Raw genomic sequence first — 22,113 nt, 5'->3', positions numbered from 1 at the left:
CTATCTATCTATCTATCTATCTATCTATCTATCTATCTATCTATCTATCTATAATTTTCTGTGGATTTTATTGGCAGGTTTTAATCAAATTCTCAAGGAGATCTTTAGAATCAGTCTTACAGAATCATATCCAAACTTGATAAAATCCCCAATATGCCAATTAGTCCGCTGTAGATAATATTCTAAGTCCAATAGTAAAGAGGGTCTCAGTCTTTCAAACACTGGTGATTATATCTGGAAGTCAGTTTAAAGCAGTAAAATTAAGATAGCTTTGTTTTCCTTTTTAAAAGCGGGAAGGGGAGTGGGGAAGAATAGCTTAAAATTTCTTACATTCTAGCAAGGACAAGTTGATGGTGACCCTTTAGCACCTGGCATTCAACTTCTAAATATCAAATATATTATTTTCTATCTCTTGAAAAGGTATTACTGGCTTTAATCAAAAGTAGGTCAGCATGATGTCCACTACAAAGAGCTGATGTGGTTACCTTTGAAACACTAGCCCCAGCAATTCTAATGAAAAAAAGATTTTATGCTTTTTTATTTGAGGTGAACCTAAATAGAAAATAAATTAAGAAAGATCTTTGTCTCTAGCTGGTAGAGAAAAATGTGGTCGTAAAATATGCCTTAAATTATTTTTAGATTTTAAAAATATATCCGTACATTCTTTTATGCAAGTTACTCTTTTTTTATATTCTTTAAGTTCTAGGGTACGTGTGCACAACGTGCAGGTTTGTGACCTATGTATACATGTGCCATGTTGGTGTGCTGCACCCATCAACTCAGCAAGTTACATAATGATAACTCAGCTAGAACACTGCCAGGTGGGAGCAGAGTAGGAAGAGGAAGAGATTAGGCCATCAGCGTAGGGCCTTCATGCTGAAGACCTGAGGACAGACCCTTCTACTACAATCTACAGTTCCCTATACGTTCCCCTTAAATTAACTAAAGTGCACTCTCATAAGTATAAAGATATAAAAGCATTATCAAGAATTTATATAGTCCTAAGACTTTTACCCATATATTAACTATAATAATATTAGCTATAACCAAAGGATATGAATAAAAGCTTGCCAAATTTTCTAAAAGAAATATGCAGTTTTTAATGTCTTAATCATGTAATGGCTATATATAAACTTGGTCTTTCATTATACTTCATCTCTTCACACTATCTGTTATCCTTTTAACAAATATGTGCTCAATTATTATTACTTGTTGTGCGATTGTTGTTGTTAAGTAGCACATAGCCACAGCCATGTCCAGGTACCTAGGATTCAGCCATCCCTCAATTTAACCAAGGAATGCACATTAATAGATACAGTAAGAATAAATTTGCATCAGTGACTTCAGCTATCACTAAATGATCCAGAGCTTAAGTCCACTAAAGCCAGATGCACCCATTCTTTCAATGCAGCTACTACCAAATCATCAGAAATAGCACTCCACATGAGACCTGCATACCACCCTAATTTAAAGCAATGCCACCTTACCACCTTTTTGCTGGGAATTTTTCCTCTAGCTCCCAGGTGGTATTCAAAATGATTTCCTAAACTTTATTTAACTGTGCTGTGTTTGTTGGTTTCAGATGGCTATACCACTGATGACATAGAGTTTTACTGGAATGGAGGAGAGGGGGCAGTAACTGGTGTTAATAAAATCGAACTTCCTCAATTTTCAATTGTTGACTACAAGATGGTGTCTAAGAAGGTGGAGTTCACAACAGGTGAGGTTGTTTCCCCAAAAGGTACTAGAGGTGCTGTGAAAGGAAGAAGATGGTTCCAACCAAATGATGGTCTGATTACTTGTCTTTCGTTTCTCAACTCAGGAGCATATCCACGACTGTCACTAAGTTTTCGTCTAAAGAGAAACATTGGTTACTTCATTTTGCAAACCTACATGCCTTCTACACTGATTACAATTCTGTCCTGGGTGTCTTTTTGGATCAACTATGATGCATCTGCAGCCAGAGTCGCACTAGGTAATACATTCTCAGCACTGCAGAGAGCTAACAGGTTTTATTTTCAAACAAATAACCAATATCAGGAATTAGAGGGAAGGGCTCTCTTATAGCAAGCCAAAGAATGAGATCATCATAAGAGTCCCTGAATATAAAACATCTAAATGTAAGCATGTCTACAATGAATATTCTACAATGTACCATCTTTTTAGCATTTCACCAAAACAAACAAACAAAAATCTTGGACTATATCTAGCACTACTTAAGTGTCTCATGGAATATATTTTTAAATTCTCATTACGCTAATTTTTACTAACTTTGGGATGACTTCCTCTTTAATCCCTGCTTTTAACAGTGAAGAACATACACAATGCACTATTTTCAAATGAATTTGGAGAAAACTAAACAACAAGCTGTCAATTGCTGAGAAATACTATCCTTTGAATACTAACTAAAATTAAATCATATTAAGCTGAGTCTCCTTTAAATGGAGCTTATTACACTTGAATAAGGCACAGACAATTCATCAGCTATATTAATAATCTGTTGTCAAGACAGAGTAAAAATGATTTCCTTCTTGGGGGAACAAAATTTAGAACTAATCCTGCCATGGTTAATTAATTGCTGAAAGCTGACGGGCTATGTTTGAGACTTTAAAGCATTCCTTGGAAGGTTAGGATGTGTAAGGTCTGTCTGGTGAATCTGGGGATGTGCAAGTCTGTGTCACTATTTGATCCTACAGCCATTTCAGTTATTTCTTTCTGGGGCAAATTCTCTCTCACACACACACACTCACACACATAACATTTCTGGCTATGCTAACATATTTCATCTCTTCATTTCGGAGACTATTAAGCTGGACTAGATGATCAGCATACCTGTTCACAGCTACGCTAATTGCCATCACTACAGCTTACTTGTAATGACTGAATACATAAAACTCACAAAGTCAAGTGTTTGCAGCACTTTATCAATCTTTGAACAACCTAAGATTAAAGAAAGCAAACAAATAATAGTATCACACATATGTATCTGCATATATTACTTGCACATGAGTATTGTTATGTCTACATACTACACTTAAGAAAAAAACAGTGGATGATGTCCACAGCAGAGAATAATAACTAGTAAGTTATGAATTGTGGTTTTCTTTACTCTTCTATCCTCAAAGCTAATACTATTTTAATTAGAGATATTAGAGATGTTAGTATATAAAGGTGCTTGTTTAAGCTATTCTTTGGACTGTAAAACTGGAGATATTTTAAAACATATAATTTAAAATGGCATTCATTTACTAACACTTTTTGCTTAAAAATGTAAAACAAGGAGTAGAAGCAGAAATGCAACTGGTGAATTTGTAAGTGACTCATTCATTTCTGTGAAGCACATTAGCTAGAGTTATATCAGGTGAAATTTAAAGATTTTTTTAAAGAAATAAGAAAGACCGCTCATTATAGCATTTTATATCAGTCCAGCACATTAGAATTTATTACTGATCTGAACCACTTTAATTTTTTGTATGGCAGTCCTGACCTCCTGCTTTATCTGTTCTTCTAAAAGTTGAATAGTCAAATCCGGGATTATACATCTAGAATAATCTGATTGGCAAATGAATGCGAAACTATTTTTTCCTTCATTTCATTTTGCTACCTCCCATTCCCTTTGGAAGTTTTCCTTTGTCTTTACTATCTATTCCATACTTTCTGACTTTATTTTTAAGAGCCTCTATCAAATTTTAGAGTTTACCTTTTCATCTCATTGCTTATTTTAAATGCTATTGTGTAACATTTCTGTGCTCTTTTGATCCTCGCTGGGTGGCCTAAAATAAAATAACTAATCTCAGATTTTCTGTTTACCCAGTTATAAAATGAGAATAATATACACTCCTTATCATTTTCAGGCTGTTATGACAGCCATATAGGATAATTTATAACTGTAATTATTTAAAACTGTACAACACTATACAAAGGTATAATATTAGTATTGTAGAACCAATATCTACACTAGATTCTGACTTCTTTTTCACTTCTTGCTTTTCGCAGTTATCATTCATCATCACCATCATCAACACAAAATATATTATACAGCTAGCAAACGTTATACTATTAAGAATGCTATATTTAACAAAGTAAATAAAACAATATCTGTCCTTTATGAGCTTATAGTCTTAAACTTCTTTAACAAATCCAAGTTCAAACTTTTAAGAAGTTGTTTTCTGACATCAGGGAACTAATTCATGCTAGGTTCTGGAACCAAGAAAATAGATAATATTTGAAATATCAAAGTAACAAGATAATAGTAAATGTAAAATATACATAAATCAAGCACTTGATACAAATTATGACATTTCTCATGTTTCCTCTTTTGGTGATGTTTTGCTATGAATTACACATAATTATTTTAAAATGCAATATTGACCTTGTAATTTGGGTGTCCTGTTGATTCATGGAATGAAGTAGATCTCAAACTAGTCAGCAGCTTTCAATTTGGTAGAGGATGCTATAGGGATTAGTATCACAAAGACAAATTTAGGAGCACAATGAATGAGATGCTGAGAAAAGGAAGAAGAAAAATGTGGTCACGTAATAAAGTGAGTGACATTCAATAGTAGGATTTCAATGGGATTTTGATCTACTTTTCCATCTGCTTTTGTTTTTATTTTGTGCAATTAAAAAAATGTTTTCAACCCTTCATTAACTACACAATCTATTTTATGATTCATTAATGGACTATGTAGGGAGACTAATGCCTTGTCTTTCAAAATATCTGCCCTTTTTGCTCAGTGGTTTATCATGCTACTGTGATCACTCAGGGGCATGAATAAGAAAATGGCAAATGGCATCTGTCCTTTCAATCTTGAAAAAGGAACTTAATACTGGTGCCTTTAGCTAAGCGTTGTCTTTCTCTTTCACAGGAATCACGACAGTGCTTACAATGACAACCATCAGCACCCACCTCAGGGAGACCCTGCCAAAGATCCCTTATGTCAAAGCGATTGATATTTATCTGATGGGCTGCTTTGTGTTTGTGTTCCTGGCTCTGCTGGAGTATGCCTTTGTAAATTACATCTTCTTTGGGAAAGGCCCTCAGAAAAAGGGAGCTAGCAAACAAGACCAGAGTGCCAATGAGAAGAACAAATTGGAGATGAATAAAGTCCAGGTAAGATATTAAATATTCCTAACAATATTCTTGTTAAATTTGTCAGCATCATGATGCCCAGGGCTCTCATATCTTCAAAACAATTAATAAAATATTAGTTTATCTTTAATAAGACTCAACCAAGCCTTCATTTTACATATTCAGGGATTAAGGAATGAAGAAGTTAGATTGAGGGTTATATTGATTAGTAATATATCCTGGAACTCAACCCCAAGTCCATTATTGTTTATTCTAAACCATTTGTAAAAGCATATGTAAAGTAACCATGCTAGATTTGCATGGTAAACACATGAGAGAACTGAAGTGAATACACTTTGCACTCCTAAATGCAGATGAGGCACAGTGGCCATAACCACAGACTGAAAACAAACTGCCTGGTTTTCATTCCCAGTTTAGTCACCTACTGACTTTACAACTTCAGCCAAATCAACCTATTTAAGTCTTTATCTAACCTTTTCTCTCAGTGTCCTCATCCATAAAATGGAGATTATTATAGTACATCTATCTCACAGAGTTGTTGTAAGAACTGAGTTTTTCTCATTGGTACATCTTATAACCTGTGATCTCATTGGATGGAATTAAATTTAAATGGATGATCTGTTTATTCTTTTTCTTTTTTTTTTTTTTTTTTGAGATGGAGTCTTGCTCTGTCGCCCAGCCTGGAGTGCAGTGGCATGATCTCGGCTCACTGCAAGCTCCGCCTCCCAGGTTCACGCCATTCTCCTGCCTCAGCCTCCTGAGAGCTGGGACTACAGGCACCCGCCACCACTGGCTAACTTTTTGTATTTTTTAGTAGAGACGGGGTTTCACCGTGTTAGCCAGGATGGTTTCGATGTGACCTCGTGATCGTCCCGCCTCAGCCTCTCAAAGTGCTGGAATTACAGGTGTGAGCCACTGTGCCCGGCCCTGTTTATTCTTTAAAAACATCTCTGTAGCCTCTACCTCTGAGCCATTTTTCACTGAAACCAATTTACCATTAAGGACATTGACATGTGTATCTACCTCAAATTGTTTTCAAGATAGCACGCAGGGTGACAACTGTTCATTTAGGCACTGATCTAGGTATTTGGGATACTGGTGTGAATGAGACAAAATTCCTCACCCTCATGGACCTTAGGTTCTAACATGAGAAGATAGGCAATAAACACAAACAAATATTAAGAGGATACTTTTAGTTACTAGTAAGTGCTAAAAAGAAAGTAAAACAGTGACTCATATCTGTAATCCCAGCACTTTGGGAGGCTGAGGCAGGTAGATCACTGGAGCCTAGGAGTTTGAGACCAGCGTGGGCAACATGGCAAAACCTCGTCTCTACAAAAAATATAAAAATTAGCCAGGTATTTTGGTGTTTGCCTGTAGTCCCAGCTACATGGGAGGCTGAGATGGGAGGATTGCTTAAACCCGGAAGGCAAATGTTACAATGAATAGAGATTGCGCCACTGCACCCAGTCTGGGTGACAGAATGAGACTCTGTCTTAAAATAATAATAATATAAAAAAGGAAAACAGAGTACTGAACAAGAGAGTATTTGGGTCAGATTTAAGGGAGCAGGATACTTTGGTAAGACCTCTCTGTGGAATGATTTGATCTGAGACCTATGTGACAAGAAACAGCTAACCATGCCATATCCGTTCTAGGTAAACGAAATAGCAAGTGCATAGGCTCTGAGGCAGGAATTCCTGTGTGTTTAAATACTGAGAGAAGACCAGTAGAGCAAGAGCAGAGTTAGTGAGGGAGAAAGCAGAATAGTGTGAAATGTGGTTGGATAATTAAGCTTAGGCCAAATTACAAATTTTCAGGGTGTATCTTCATGCTCTTTAGTATGACAAAAGTTTGGACAAACACTGTTTGAAAAATTAGCAAAGAAAACTTAGAGATTCAGCCAAGTGGTTAAAATTCAAAGGAACACATCAAATAAACTTCTATCTTTGTGTGAGGCACTATGTTCAGTGCTATGGGAAGAGAAGTAGACAAGATATTTGCCCTCAAGAATCTTCTGATCTTGTTGTGATAAGAATATTATACTCATATGAGGTGATTATAAAATGAGACAGGACACAGTTAGTTTGAGGTGTATACCTGAAAAGAAGCAGCTTCCCGATGTCTGCTTGTAACCATACCAGTTTTAAAAGTATTTTGGGAGGCCACCTCTTTTCTATTCCCATCCTCATCTCAGTTGCCTTCCAAACATACTAGTTCATCCTCTGCACAGCTTGGAATGTGTGTTAATTGATAAGTCATGGGGGAAAACCCTACCCAAAGGAGGTGGAATAGTTTCAGTGTTGGGAAAATTCAGAAGGCATGAACTGGATGGATACTCAAAGATAAGTAGAATTTAGGAAAGTATAATGAAGAAAGCAGGGCCCTTCAGTGCTGAAAAGCAATGTTCTCTAGGGAGAGTAAATAAATTGAAACAGGAGAGTTCCCTGATCTGCTCATCTGTTGGGCTGCCACAAACTCAAAACCTATGGGAGGGGTGAGCATGAAGATGGACAAGTGTGGGAGCCAGGGCCAGCGCTTTTGGGTTCTGGCCCCATGGTAGCATCTAGAGGTGGGTGCCTGAGATTCCCCAAGCCCCAGTAGGTGTGTTACAGTGCTCCTTTAGCTCTGCCATCTGCAGATAGCTTAAGTGTTAACCAGCTCAGTGCCTCTTTGGTCCCAGGTTCTTGTCTGGAGTCCAGGGGGGAAGAATCAGGTCACACAGACAAGTTGAAGGATGGTAAATGTGGAGGATCTTATTGCTGGATGGAGGTGGCTCTCAGTGAGATCAATGGGAAGCTGGAAAGGGGCTGGAGTGTTTCCACAGAAAAATAGACATAATTATGACAAAATTCAAAAACAAATCATATTGAAACAGGGCAGAATACTTGTTATCAGACTCATCCTCCTGTTGATACAAATAATAAACTGTGAGCACATTTTTAGAAATCTGCTTTAAGACATGCGAGAGTAACAAAACAAGCAAAAGATAAAAGAGAATCAACCTTCAAAAGAAAGGAACCACACTGTGTGAAATCCATGTTTATACAGCTTTTCTCCTGAAGCCATGTCCCAGGCTGACGAATGTGGGACAGCAAAACTTCTGCAGAAACTGACATTTTATTGGCCTGAGGAGTCAGATCATGGACTTTGATTCTTCCAGAGTTCCTGGAAATTTCAGAAGTGATCCATAGCAGAAACTTGACACCTGAGTGTAAACATCCCCAGCTTGATCCCTGAACTACAAATGTACAGGTTAAATACCAAGGAGTGCAGAAAGAAAAAATAGCTAGAAGCTGGGGGAAAGAAAAACAAATCGAGATTTTAGTTACTGTCCACCATATAAAAGTCAGAGTTTGGAGTTTGAGTCCAGCCTGTTGGGGAGTGTGGGGGTGGTGAGCACATTAGGTTTTCCATAAAAATCTCAAGAGGCTTACACCTTAAGAATAAAGGATAAGTCACAAGGATAAGGGATTCCCCTTGGGTTAAGGGAAAACCTAAAGTAGGCTCACCCTAATGACACATAAAACCAATTCTCCACATATTCTGGGTAATATGTTAGTCATATAACTGCCTACCAAACTGAACTCAACATTCTTTGGGGGAGATAGCAGAATCTAGAGTCTCTATGGTGCTCTATATCATTCAAAATATCTAATATATAGTAAAAAATTACTAGACACGAGAAGAAACAGGAAAATGTGATCATCATTAAGATAAAAACATTTGTCAATAGAAACAGAGCAGTAAAAGTCTCAAATGTTAGCCTAAAAGATAATTAGTATAAATAACTATAATTAATGTATTTAAAAGTTCATAAGAAATAGCCCAAAACTGGAAATAGCCAAAATATCCTACAACAGATGAATGGTTAAACAAACTGTGGTATATTCATACTATGGAGTACTAGTCCAACAAAAAAGAAATGAGCTATTGATACACACAAAAATTTGGATGTCTCTCAAGGGCATTAGATTGAGTGAAAAAAAGCCAGTATTAAAAGGTTATAATACTGTATTATTCCATTTATATAACACTCTTGAAATAACAAAATTATAGAGATGAAGAACAGATTCGTGGGTGCCAGGAGTTAGTGATAGTGGGGAAGGATGTGGATGGTTGTGACTGATTATAAAGAAGTAGCGTGAGGGAGATCATTGCAGTGATGGAATAGTTCTGTAACTTAATTGGAATGCTTGTTACATGAATCTATATATCCAATAAAGTTACACAGAACTGTACACACTTTATGTCAATGTCACTTTCCTGGTTTTCATATTATATCATAGTTATGTAAGATGTAACCAGTTGGAGAATCTGGGTGGGGGGTACATGGGGCCCCTCTGTGCTATCTTCACAACTTTCTAGGAATCTATAATAATTTCCAAATAAAAAGTTTAAAATAAAGTCCATAGGAAAAATTGATATGGTATATGAAGAAATGGGGAGTTTCAGAAGATAACTGGAAGTATAAAAGTAGGACAATGGAAATCACAGAATTGAAATTTTTACTAGATGAATTAACATCACATTGTATACAACAGAAAAAAGGATTAGCGAAATTGAAGGTCATATTGGGCTTTTCTCAATTTCTCAATTGTAGCAGTGCTTACCATAAATGCTACTACTTTGGGGTTGCCTTAATAGATACCCTTACTCTTGATTTATTATTTGGTATCTCTGTTAATTGTTCTCATGGGATCCTGTGCTTTTCCACAATAGGACTTCCATGAGTGAGTATATGTTTATTTGTATAATTATCTTTTAAAATCTGTTTCTCTTATTAAGCTACAGCTTCCCAATTATACACCCCAGGGCCCTTGTCTATTACATTTATTGTTCTTTCCTTAGTAGCTAAAAGGTAGATACCAAATAAGTACTTGTTAAATGAATGAATTAATTAATTAATAAATACTGGAGAGTTGTTCTCCATTTAAGATGTTTTTAGAAACCACACAAAGCATTCAGTGTTACATTATGTTTTATAAAAATTCTTACGTATTCATAATAAGTAAGAAAAAGAGACTATACTCCACTTCAGCTTCTGCTCCAGACTGTCTTACTGTTCCTATCATTTTTATTTTCAAAAAAAAAATTAAGTATGCTTTATATCAACCTCTGGTATTCTTTTTGAATCACAGTGCCATATAGCATCACAGGTAATCTTCAAAGGAGCATTATGGCTAAGATTTTGAAATGGCACTGTTCATCTGGGACTGCCCAGGGTTCATTGTCTCATGCCAAGGAAATCAAGGACGCAGTCACACAAGGAGTGAGGTTAAGAGCAGAGGTTTAGTAGGTGAAAGAAAGAGAAACACTCTCTCCTGCAGAGAGAGGGGTCCCAAGCGGGTCTTCTGGTCTGTGGTGAAATGCAATAGGTTTTATAGTTGAATAAGAGGAGGCAGTGTCTGATTTACATATGGCATGAAAGATTAGTCAGACCAGGTCTGCCATTTGCATAAGGCTCAAAAAACTGGTTAAGGCTAGATGGGCCATTTGCATAGTGTGCGAAAGAGCTAGCCACCCCACTCTAATTTTTTATTATGCAAATGGGTTCTCTACCTGGATGGAGCCATGTTGCCTGCTTCTCTGTACTGTACATGGGATGACAAAGGAAAGAGAAGATGGAGCCTTCATGTTGAACATACCTGGCTTCCAGGTAGCCCTTTTCCACTGGCACAGCTGCCAGCATTCACCGTGAAAGCTTCCAACTTCCTTACCTATGTCTACAGCTTGATTTTTCAGGCTGCTGTTTGTTAGAAAAGAAACGATTTTGGGGGCTGCTTTTTGCTGAAACAGAAATTCCACCAAGGACTCTGTTGCCCTTACTATCTGTCTAAATAATTTCTTTCTATCTCCTGTATCAATTTTATAAACTTCTTCATATTTAGGTGGGATAATAATACAGCATTACCATCTCATGCAAGTTATAATCATCCCTGCACCTGCTTAGGTTTTGTAGTTCCTAACTTTCTTATCCTCCTCGAAAACCAAAAGCCCAGATGGATAACATGTCAATAACAAAGCAAGTATTTGCTTCATCTATTCAATGTGTCATTTCAGCAGTACATTCATAATGCAAACTGCGTGGTATTTTAAATTGCTACCCGCCAGTTAAACTCAAAAATATAAAAAAGACTATTAATTTTTTTAAATACAATGGTTGGACGATCCTCTACTTTCAGATGCTTGTAAACAGTTAAATTTAAATGACATCTGTGCCCTGGTCCCAGACAATTTTCATTTGAAGGATTTCCTCAGTATTTGCCTTGGTTCACTGGAGCATAGAGTGGCCTTGTTCAGTTATTACACATTACTTTTGATAGCTCTGGCTGGGCAGCTAGGTCAAGGGGTATTTGTACTGAAGCTTCAGGAGTGCTTGCTTTGTCTTGATTTATATTTCCTCCAGCTGCTCTGAAGCATCTTTTTATATCAGTGCAGATGCTAGATCCAGACATTAGGAGAGTTTCAACCTCTAAGGTGATAAAGACTGTAGATTCATAAGCCCCTCAGGCATCATTTGAAACTAGAGATGGTATTTAGAGTTTTGAAAGATAGATTTCACAGTACGACTAGGCTTTAAGTAAGCTACCTCTGGGCCACTTTTATACTCATCTGGAACTTGTTCAGTTGTATATACTGGCCACAATGCCTGTCCATTTGCAAATAATGAAATGGCTGAAATTGTAGCTTGGGTGGTCTGTGAGCAGATACCGATTCAGTCATTCTGTGTCACGGGGGACACCAGAGGATATCTGCCAAAGATTCATACTGTGAACCCTGAGTATCTGAGATATGTCTTAGTTAACCTAGAAAGTTTATTTTGCCAAGGTTGAGGACGTGTGCCTTTGACACAGCCTCATTAAGTCCCATCGACATATGCCCAAGGTGGTCAGAGCACAGCTTTATACATTTTAGGGAGACATGAGACATCAATCAACATATGTAAGATGAACATTTGTTCGATCTGGAAAGGAGGGACAATTCGAGGCAGGGAGAGGGCTTCCAGGTCATAGGTAGATAAGAGACAAATGGTTGCATTCTTTTGAGTTTCTGATTAGCCTCTCCAAAGAAGGCAATCAGATATGCATTTACCTCAGTGAGCAGAGGGGTAACTTTGAATAGAATGGGAGGCAGGTGTACCTAAGCAGTTCCCAGTTTGACTTTTGCCTTTAGCTTGGTGATTTTGGGGCCCCAAGATTTACTTTCCTTTCACAATACCAAATATGTGGTTGTATCCCCAATACTCAAGAAATAGATTGTTTTCCCTTAGAATCAGATGTTAGTATTGTGATCTGGCCTCTTCTCTCCCATTCCTGTTCTCCATCGTGAGTCACCCAAACACTTACAGACAACTTTCTAAATGTGAATCAGCTCTGTATTGTGGTTAATTCCAGAATGCAATGTGCAGGTGCAGGTGGGCATTGTAAAGGTATACAGCTCTGTCTTTAGGTCCAGCTTGAAACAGCTCCATATCTGTCAGCCTTTGAGCCTAGGCCTTCAGACCAACTAGAAAACTCATCCTGCCTTTGATGAAACTTTCACCATCTAAACCTAACATCCAGAATTTCTACTGACAGCCTGTGTTGATAGTTCATGAACTTCTTTATTCCTCAAACCCCTGCCCAAATCTGGCTTCTTTCACTTTTTGTTCTCTAGCCTTGATTTAATCCTATCCTATCTCCAGTCTTCAAAAGTCTAATTTTCCTTTTTAGGAATCTCTGTCTTTTATTTTCTATTTTTTTCTCTACCCAGATATCTAGAACTCTTTTGGTGAACAAGAAAGAAGTCTATTTTATTTAACTAGTTTAAGAATAAAAGAGGAGGGAAAGGGATTTATTGGTCCACACAACTAGAAAGGTTGCAGCATAGTCCTAGTTACACATGTCCTGTTCCAGGTGCCCAAACAATTTGTCAGAAGTATCTCTCTTCATCTCTTAATTCTGCTTTCTTTTATATTAACTTTGTTTTGACCCTTCCCTCATGGTAGTACCAAAGTTCCAAGTTTATAGTGTCAAATCTCTTTGACCCTAGCACAAAATTATTTCTTATACCCAATAGTTCTAATAAAAAAAGGCCCAGGATTGAGTCTTTTTGCACAGACTTGTCATATTTTCATGGAGAAGTCAATTCTTCTCACCAGGAAGATGAAAATGCTAAATGCCCAGGTCTGGATCACATGCGTGTCCCTAGAACCTAGAAGATGCAATCAGGCATACTTCAACCACATGAACCAAAAGAATATCAGGGCATTATCATCACAGGAAGGTAGAATGGAATCAGATAGGTCAAACTAATAGGCATCCACCACTACCTACTAGGACCCTTGGGATGTTGGGGTGGAATATAGACTAGCAGGATCAATCTAAAATGAGATTAACTCAAATTGGTGTTTTTAGCAAGCTTCCCAATTCATTCAGATACACCTCAATGTCTGAGAACCACAACCCTGGAGATCCCAGAGATTCTAGCCACCTCTGCAGGTGACCTTGGCCATTGAAACTCAGAGCTCAGAGAGATGGCTCAAAGTGTAAGCTTCAGATTTCCCCATTCTGCAGACATTTACTCAGCAAAATGTATCTTAGGCTCAGTTCTGGAAAAGCAAGGAGGACATACCGAGTAGTGATGAATAACAAAAAAGCACCTGCTCTCCTGGAGCTTATATTCCAGTTGAGGGAATTGATAAATATGTGAATAAACACACTCAGATGATGATAAATGTGGTAAAGAAAATGATGAAAAGCTAGCCAGGTGACAATGTAGGCAAGAAACAGCATTGCACAAGAGAAGCATAGCAGATGAGAATGCCCTGTGGACTTAGGAGCATCAAGAGACAGCCAAAATAAGGCTGGTGTGGCTGGTGCGGTGCTGAAAAGCAGCCTGGTAGGAAATGAGGGCTGAGGTACCCACAGGAACCAAACCACATGGTGCTTTTTGGACTAGGGTAAGAAATTTGGAATTCATTCTATGTCTTGGAAAGTAACTAGAAGATATACACAGAGTAAACAGACGATATAAATAGACATCATTGATTTTACTTTTTCTTTTTTTTTTTTTTATTAAGACAGAGTCTCCCTCTATCGCCTAGGTTGGAGTGCAGTGGTGCAATCTTGACTCACTGCAACATCTGCCTCCCGGGTTCAAACAATTCTCATGCCTCAGCCTCCCTGAGTAGTTGGGACTACAGGCGCCTGCCGCCACACCCGGCTAATTTTTGCATTTTTAGTAGAGACGGGGTTTCGCCATGTTGGCCAGGCTGGTTTAGAACTCCTGACCTCAGGTGATCAGCCCACCTTGGCCTCCCAGAGTGCTGGGATTACCTGCGTGAGCTGCTGCACCCGGCCTGTTTTGCATTTTTCTTTTTTCTTTGAGGTGGAGTCTCGCTCTGTCACCCTGTTTATATTGTTAAATGATCACTCGAGCTTCTATGCAGAGAAAGGACCACAGGGCAACATTGCTGGAAAGAGGAAGATCATTTAAGATGCAAGAGGTGATGGTGGAAAGAAGAAGACATGGAACACACCTGCTATGTGCTCATAAATACTAAAAAAAGAAAGAAAAAAGTGAACAGAATCTGGATGTGTTTAAAAGTAGAGCAATTTGGACCTACTAAAACATGGAATGGGAGAAATAAGGAAAAGAAAGGAATCCAGGATAAATGTATCTACCTGAGTAATGTTCCGGAAAATTGCCAGTTGTTTCATTTTATTTTTGTTTCTTTTTTTTTTTTTTTCCTTTTCTATTTCCTGGATAATATAATTTATTTGTCTTAGACTTATGTAAATTTGCACTTAATCTTCTGTTCCTTCTCAAAATGATAATAAAGTTTCCACTTCTGCCACAAGCTTTCAGGACATGCAAAGAGACATGCAAAGCATCATCAGAACCTCCCATCTCCTCCCCGTATAAAAGGTTTCAGGAATTCCAGGCTGAGATCAGGGTTTGGCAGCCCTGGTGAGAGCAAGTGACTGACAGCAACAGCCAATACAGCACATTCTATTAGAGGGATGGGAAGATGGAAGCTGGGTTGTTGCAACTGTGTGTTCTCTACAAGGGAAGGCAGCCGTTCACACTGGTTGGCTTCACTAAGTAGAGTGTAGGCTTCTTGAGGACAGTGAATTAGCTTATTCTGTAGCCAGCCCCACTTCACTTGGTTTCCTGCTCCGTGCTTCAGAACCACTCAGTAAATACGAATCTAATTGAATTGGCTCGCAAGTGCAAAGTAGATTGAGCCCAGAGGTATTCCTCGACAGGGCTTTAAAACTGCCACTGAAAACAAGATTATATTTTATTCCAATTACACTAAAATGAGTTCAGCTATATTTATATATTGAAAATATCCACAGCAGTTCAATTCTGTGAGTGGCAACATTTTTCACAGCCTAAGGCACTCACTGAGGATGTTGAAGCAGAGAGGAGAGAGTGAGTGAGATGGAAGGGACAGAAGAAAGGCTGAACCCAAGTCAGAAAATAAATCTGCATATTTGCTTCAGATTTCTGTTAAGGAAAGAAATAGTACAGCCATCACATCAGTGTTCTCTGGACTTCAGTCATTTGAGAATCACCTTATGATTTTTGGCATGCCTTTTGTGTCAGTCAGGGCTCTTCAGAGAAACGGAACCAATAGGAACAGAACCAACATACGTATAATAAGAGATTTATTTTAAGGAATCATTTCTTGCAATTGTGGAAGCTGGCAAGTCCAAAATCTGTCAGGCAGGTTGCAGTGTGGAAACTCAGATGAGAGCTGATGTTGCAATCTTTAGCCTGAAATCTGCAGGGCATGTTGGAAACTTGGCCAACGTTTCTACAGTACAGTGTGGAGACAGAATTTCTTCTTTTCCTGGAAACCTCAGTTTTTGCTCTCAATGCTTTCAATCAATAACATGAGGCCCACCCACATTATCGAGTGTAATCTCCTTTACTTACAGTAACTGTAAATGCCAATCACATCTACAGAATACCTTCTCAGCAACATCTAAACTAGTGTTTTACCTAACTGGAAACCACAGCCTAGCCAAGTTGACACACAAAATTAACCACTATACCCAATGTATTTATCCCCATTCATTCATTTCAAAGATATTTATTGAATGCTTCTATATGCCAAATACTTTTCTTGGCTTTGGGGAAACGTTTGTTAATAATACAAAATCCCTGCCCCCTTGGAGTAACATTCTAATGGGACACTCAGGGGAAGGAACAAGTTGGATGGGAAGAGAGAAGATCAAGAGTTCTGCTCTGGCCATTTTGAGATTTAGATGCCTCTAAACATCCATGCAGCACTATCCTTTAGGTTCTTCTGTAGTAAGGTCCAGGAGAAAATAAGGAAATGTGAATTACTTTAGATTTTTCCCTTGTCATAATGAAATGTGAGCATGAATATAATGTTAAGAAAAATATGCACAAAATCACCAATTGGTCATATTTTCCTAAATACATTACAAGATACATGCAGCTATTTTGCTTTCTTCATAACGTTACCTGATTTTTAAAAAACTAATTTTAGGAGGAGAGATGGTATTGACCATTTTCCTCCATAACAACGTGAACACCAGTATTTCAAGAAACTTGTCTGTTTTGCTCACCACCATCTTCCCAGGATTGTTGTGTCATCACAGTTAGAATTTAAAAACCAGATAACGTGGTTTATAAGCAGTGCACTGGAGGAAGGAAGGAAAGTGTTTGCCAGCCAGAAGCTGGATTGTCCCTGCCATCTCAGGTCTTTATGAAATAAAATTCCAGGCCTTTCTTTATATGAGAGCCCCTGTAAGATTTGTCTGGGATCAGCAGGCCTTAAGGCTGGGTGTCATTATGTTCAGGAAGGAGATGAGAGAAAGGCACGGCAGGCAAGAAGAAGGTGGACATCGTGGTTGCAAGAGAGCAAACTTCAAAGAGGCTCTTGGAAAGGGCACTGACAACCTGCATTTGAAAGAGGTCATAGTATTTCTCCAGTAAAATATTTAGAATCAATAGCGGGTCAGGGTTCCAGTGTTTGTACAGGAGACTATACCATCAAGAGGCTTTATTTGTTGAGATCTCTGAATTTATAAAATGAGGGACATGATGTTCTATTGCTTATGGCGAGGCTGATGTCTTCATCAGTGTCTGGAACAGTGCCTAAGGCATAGTAGGCACTCAGTAAACATTGATTGAATAAATGAATGACTGAATGCATGAACTACTGTTAACATTTTAAATGATTATCCGGGGGGCGGAGCAAGACGGCCAATAGGAACAGCTCCAGTCTCCAACTCCCCGAGCCAGGGACACAGAAGACCCGTGATTTCTGCATTTTCAACTGAGGTACTGGGGTCATCTCACTGGGGAGTGCCGGACAATCGGTGCTGGTCAGCTGCTGCAGCCCTACCAGCGAGAGCTGAAGCAGGGCGAGGCATCGCCTCACCTGGGAAGCGCAAGGGGGAAGGGAGTCCCTTTTCCTAGCCAGGCGAACTGAGACACACAACACCTGGAAAATCGGGTAATTCCCACACCAATACTGTGCTTTAAGGAAATGGGCACACCAGGAGATTATACCCACACCTGGCCGGGAGGGTCCCACGGCCACAGAGCCTCCCTCATTGCTAGCACAGCAGTCTGCGATCAAACCGCAAGGCAGCATCCAGGCTGGGGGAGGGGCACCAGCCATTGCTGAGGCTTAAGTAGGTAAACAAAGCCGCTGGGAAGCTGGAACAGGCTGGAGCTCACAGCAGCTCAAGAAAACCTGCCTGTCTCTGTAGACTCCACCTCTTGGGACAGGGCACAGCTGAAAAACAACAGGGGAAGCAACAGAGTCCTGTGCAGACCCGAGTGACTCTGTCTGACAGCTTTGAAGAGAGCAGTGGATCTCCCAACACGGAGGCTGAGATCTGAGAATGGACAGACTGCCTGCTCAAGTGGGTCCCTGATGCCTGAGTAGCCTAACTGGGAGACATCCCCCACTAGGGGCAGTCTGACACCCCACACCTCACAGGGTGGAATACACCCTGAGAGGAAGCTTCCAAGTAAGAATCAGACAGGTACACTCGCTGTTCAGCAATACTCTATCTTCTGCAACCTCTGCTGCTGATACCCAGGCAAACAGGGTCTGGAGTGGACCTCAAGCAATCTCCAACAGACCTACAGCTGAGGGTCCTGACTATTAGATGGAAAACTACCAAACAGGAAGAACACCTATACCAAAACCCCATCAGTATGTCACCATCATCAAAGACCAGAGGCAGATAAAAACCATAAAGATGGGGAAGAAGTAGGGCAGAAAAGCTGGAAATTCAAAAAATAAGAGTGCATCTCCCCCTGCAAAGGAGTGCAGCTCATTGCCAGCAATGGATCAAAGCTGGTCAGAGAATGACTTTGACGAGATGAGAGAAGAAGGCTTCAGTCCATCAAACTTCTCAGAGCTAAAGGAAGAATTACGTACCCAGTGCAAAGAAACTAAAAATCTTGAAAAAAGAGTGGAAGAATTGATAGCTACATTAATTAATGCAGAGAAGGTCATAAATGAAATGACAGAGATGAAAACTATGACACGAGAAATACGTGACAAATCCACAAGCTTCAGTAACTGACTTGATCAAGTGGAAGAAAGACTATCAGCGATTGAGGATCAAATGAATGAAATGAAGCGAGAAGAGAAATCTAAAGAAAAAAGAAGAAAAAGAAATGAACACAGCCTGCAAGAAGTATGGTATTATGTAAAAAAGACCAAATCTACGTCTGATTGGGGTGCCTGAAAGTGCGGGGGAAAAAGGAACCAAGTTGGAAAACACTCTTCGGATATCATCCAGGAGAACTTCCCCAACCTAGTAGGGCAGGCCAACATTCAAATTCAGGAAATACAGAGAACACCACAAAGATACTCCTCGCGAAGAGCAACTCCAAGACACATAATTGCCAGATTAACCAAAGTTGAAATGAAGGAAAAAATCTTAAGGGCAGCCAGAGAGAAAGGTCAGGTTACCCACAAAGGGAAGCCCATCAGACTAACAGCAGACCTCTCAGCAGAAACTCTACAAGCCAGAAGAGAGTGGGGGTCAATATTCAACATTCTTAAAGACAAGAATTTTAAACCCAGAATTTCATATCCAGCCAAACTAAGTTTCATAAGTGAAGGAGAAATAAAATCCTTTAGAGATAAGCAAATGCTTAGAGATTTTGTGACCACCAGGCCTGCCTTACAAGAGACCCTGAAGGAAGCCCTAAACATGGAAAGGAACAACCGGTACCAGCCATTGCAAAAACATGCCAAAATGTAAAGACCATCGAGGCTAGGAAGAAACTGCATCAACTAACGAGCAAAATAACCAGTTAATATCATAATGGCAGGATCAAGTTAACACATAACAATATTAACCTTAAATGTTAATGGACTAAATGCTCCAATTAAAAGACACAGACTGGCAAACTGGATAAAGAGTCAAGACCCATCAGTCTGCTGTATTCAGGAGACCCATCTCACATGCAGAGACATACATAGACTCAAAATAAAGGGATGGAGGAAGATCTACCAAGCAAATGGAGAGCAAAAAAAAGCAGGGGTTGCAATCCTAGTCTCTGATAAAATAGCCTTTAAACCATCAAAGATCAAAAGAGACAAAGATGGCCATTACATAATGGTAAAGGGATCAATTCAACAGGAACAGCTAACTATCCTAAATATATATTCCCCCAATACGGGAGCACCCAAATTCATAAAGCAAGTCCTTAGAGACTTACAAAGAGTCTTAGACTCCCATACAATAATAATGGGAGACTTCAACACTCCACTGTCAACATTAGACAGATCAACGAGACAGAAAGTTAACAAGGATATCCAGGAATTGAACTCATCTCTGCAGCAAGCAGACCTAATAGACATCTATAGAACTCTCCACCCCAAGTCAACAGAATATACATTCTTCTCAGCACCACATCACACTTATTCCAAAATTGACCACATAATTGGAAGTAAAGCAATCCTTAGCAAATGTAAAAGAACAGAAATTATAACAAACTGTATCTCAGACCACAGTGCAATCAAACTAGAACTCAGGACTAAGAACCTCAATCAAAACCACTCAACTACATGGAAACTGAACAACCTGCTCCTGCATGACTACTGGGTACATAATGAAATGAAGGCAGAAATAAAGATGTTCTTTGAAACCAATGAGAACAAAGATACAACATACCAGAATCTCTGGGACACATTTAAAGCAGTGTGTAGAGGGAAATTTATAGCACTAAATGCCCACAAGAGAAAGCTGGAAAGATCTAAAATTGACACTCTAACATCACAATTAAAAGAACTGGAGAAGCAAGAGCAAACACATTCAAAAGCTAGCAGAAGGCAAGAAATAACTAAGATCAGAGAACTTAAGGAGATAGAGACACAAAAAAACCCTCCAAAAAATCAATGGATCCAGGAGTTGGTTTTTTGAAAAAATCAACAAAACTGACAGACCGCTAGCAAGACTAATAAAGAAGAAAAGAGAGAAGAATCAAACAGACGCAATAAAAAATGATAAAGGGGATATCACCACGGACCCCACAGAAATACAAACTACCATCAGAGAATACTATAAACACCTCTATGCAAATCAACTAGAAAATCTAGAAGAAATGGATAATTTCCTGGACACTTACACTCTTCCAAGACTAAACCAGGAAGAAGTTGAATCCCTGAATAGACCAATAGCAGCCTCTGAAATTGAGGCAACAATTAATAGCCTACCAACCAAAAAATGTCCAGGACCAGATGGATTCACAGCTGAATTCTACCAGAGGTACAAGGAGGAGCTGGTACCATTCCTTCTGAAACTATTCCAATCAATAGAAAAAGAGGGAATCCTCCCTAACTCATTTTATGAGGCCAACATCATCCTGATACCAAAGCCTGGCAGAGACACAACAAAAAAAGAAAATTTTAGACCAATATCCCTGATGAACATCGATGCAAAAATCCTCAATAAAATACTGGCAAACCGGATTCAGCAGCACATCAAAAAGCTTATCCACCATGATCAAGTGGGCTTCATCCCTGGGATGCAAGGCTGGTTCAACATTAGCAAATCAATAAACGTAATCCAGCATATAAACAGAACCAAAGACAAAGACCACATGATTATCTCAATAGATGTAGAAAAGGCTTTTGACAAAATTCAACAGCCCTTCATGCTAAAAACGCTCAATAAATTTGGTATTGATGGAACGTACCTCAAAATAATAAGAGCTATTTATGACAAACCCACAGCTAATATCATACTGAATGGGCAAAAACTGGAAAAATTCCCTTTGAAAACTGGCACAAGCCAGGGAGGCCCTCTCTCACCACTCCTATTCAACATAGTGTTGGAAGTTCTGGCTAGGGCAATCAGGCAAGAGAAAGAAATAAAGGGTATTCAGTTAGGAAAAGAAGAAGTCAAATTGTTCCTGTTTCCAGATGACATGATTGTATATTTAGAAAACTCCATTGTCTCAGCCCAATATCTCCTTAAGCTGATAAGAAACTTCAGCAAAGTCTCAGGATACAAAATTAATGTGCAAAAATCACAAGCATTCTTATACACCAGTAACAGAAAAACAGAGAGCCAAATCATGAAGGAACTTTCATTCACAATTGCTTCAAAGAGAATAAAATACCTAGGAATACAACTTACAAGGGATGTAAAGGACCTCTTCAAGGAGAACTACAAACCACTGCTCAGTGAAATAAAAGAGGACACAAACAAATGGAAGAACATACCATGCTCATGGATAGGAAGAATCAATATCGTGAAAAGGGCCATACTGCCCAAGGTTATTTATAGATTCAATGCCATCCCCATCAAGCTACCAATGAGTTTCTTCACAGAATTGGAAAAAACTGCTTTAAAGTTCATATGGAACCAAAAAAGAGCCTGCATTGCCAAGACAATCCTAAGTCAAAAGGACAAAGCTGGAGGCGTCATGCTACCTGACTTCAAACTATACTACAAGGCTACAGTAACCAAAACAGCATGGTACTGGTACCAAAACAGAGATATAGACCAATGGAACAGAAC

At 38.9% G+C, this 22,113-nt stretch overlaps 1 protein-coding gene across 3 annotated transcripts in view; it reads left to right on the top strand.

Moving 5' to 3' along the window:
• Positions 1-22,113, top strand: part of GABRB1 (gamma-aminobutyric acid type A receptor subunit beta1) — a 390,802-nt gene that overhangs the window by 361,026 nt on the left and 7,663 nt on the right. For 2 of the 3 annotated variants that reach the window (XM_026455819.2, XM_026455821.1), the window contains 3 exons: positions 1,583-1,720; positions 1,823-1,975; positions 4,869-5,113. In XM_026455819.2, coding sequence (XP_026311604.1) covers positions 1,583-1,720; positions 1,823-1,975; positions 4,869-5,113 — 536 coding nt within the window. The remainder of the gene's footprint in view (positions 1-1,582; positions 1,721-1,822; positions 1,976-4,868; positions 5,114-22,113) is intronic. The other variant, XM_026455820.1, reaches the window with a different exon arrangement.

This window comes from Piliocolobus tephrosceles, chromosome 3, assembly GCF_002776525.5.
Source record: "Piliocolobus tephrosceles isolate RC106 chromosome 3, ASM277652v3, whole genome shotgun sequence".
NCBI lineage: Eukaryota > Metazoa > Chordata > Mammalia > Primates > Cercopithecidae > Piliocolobus > Piliocolobus tephrosceles.
Note: the sequence above shows the minus strand (reverse complement) of the source record. Positions and strands in the feature narration are given on the sequence as shown.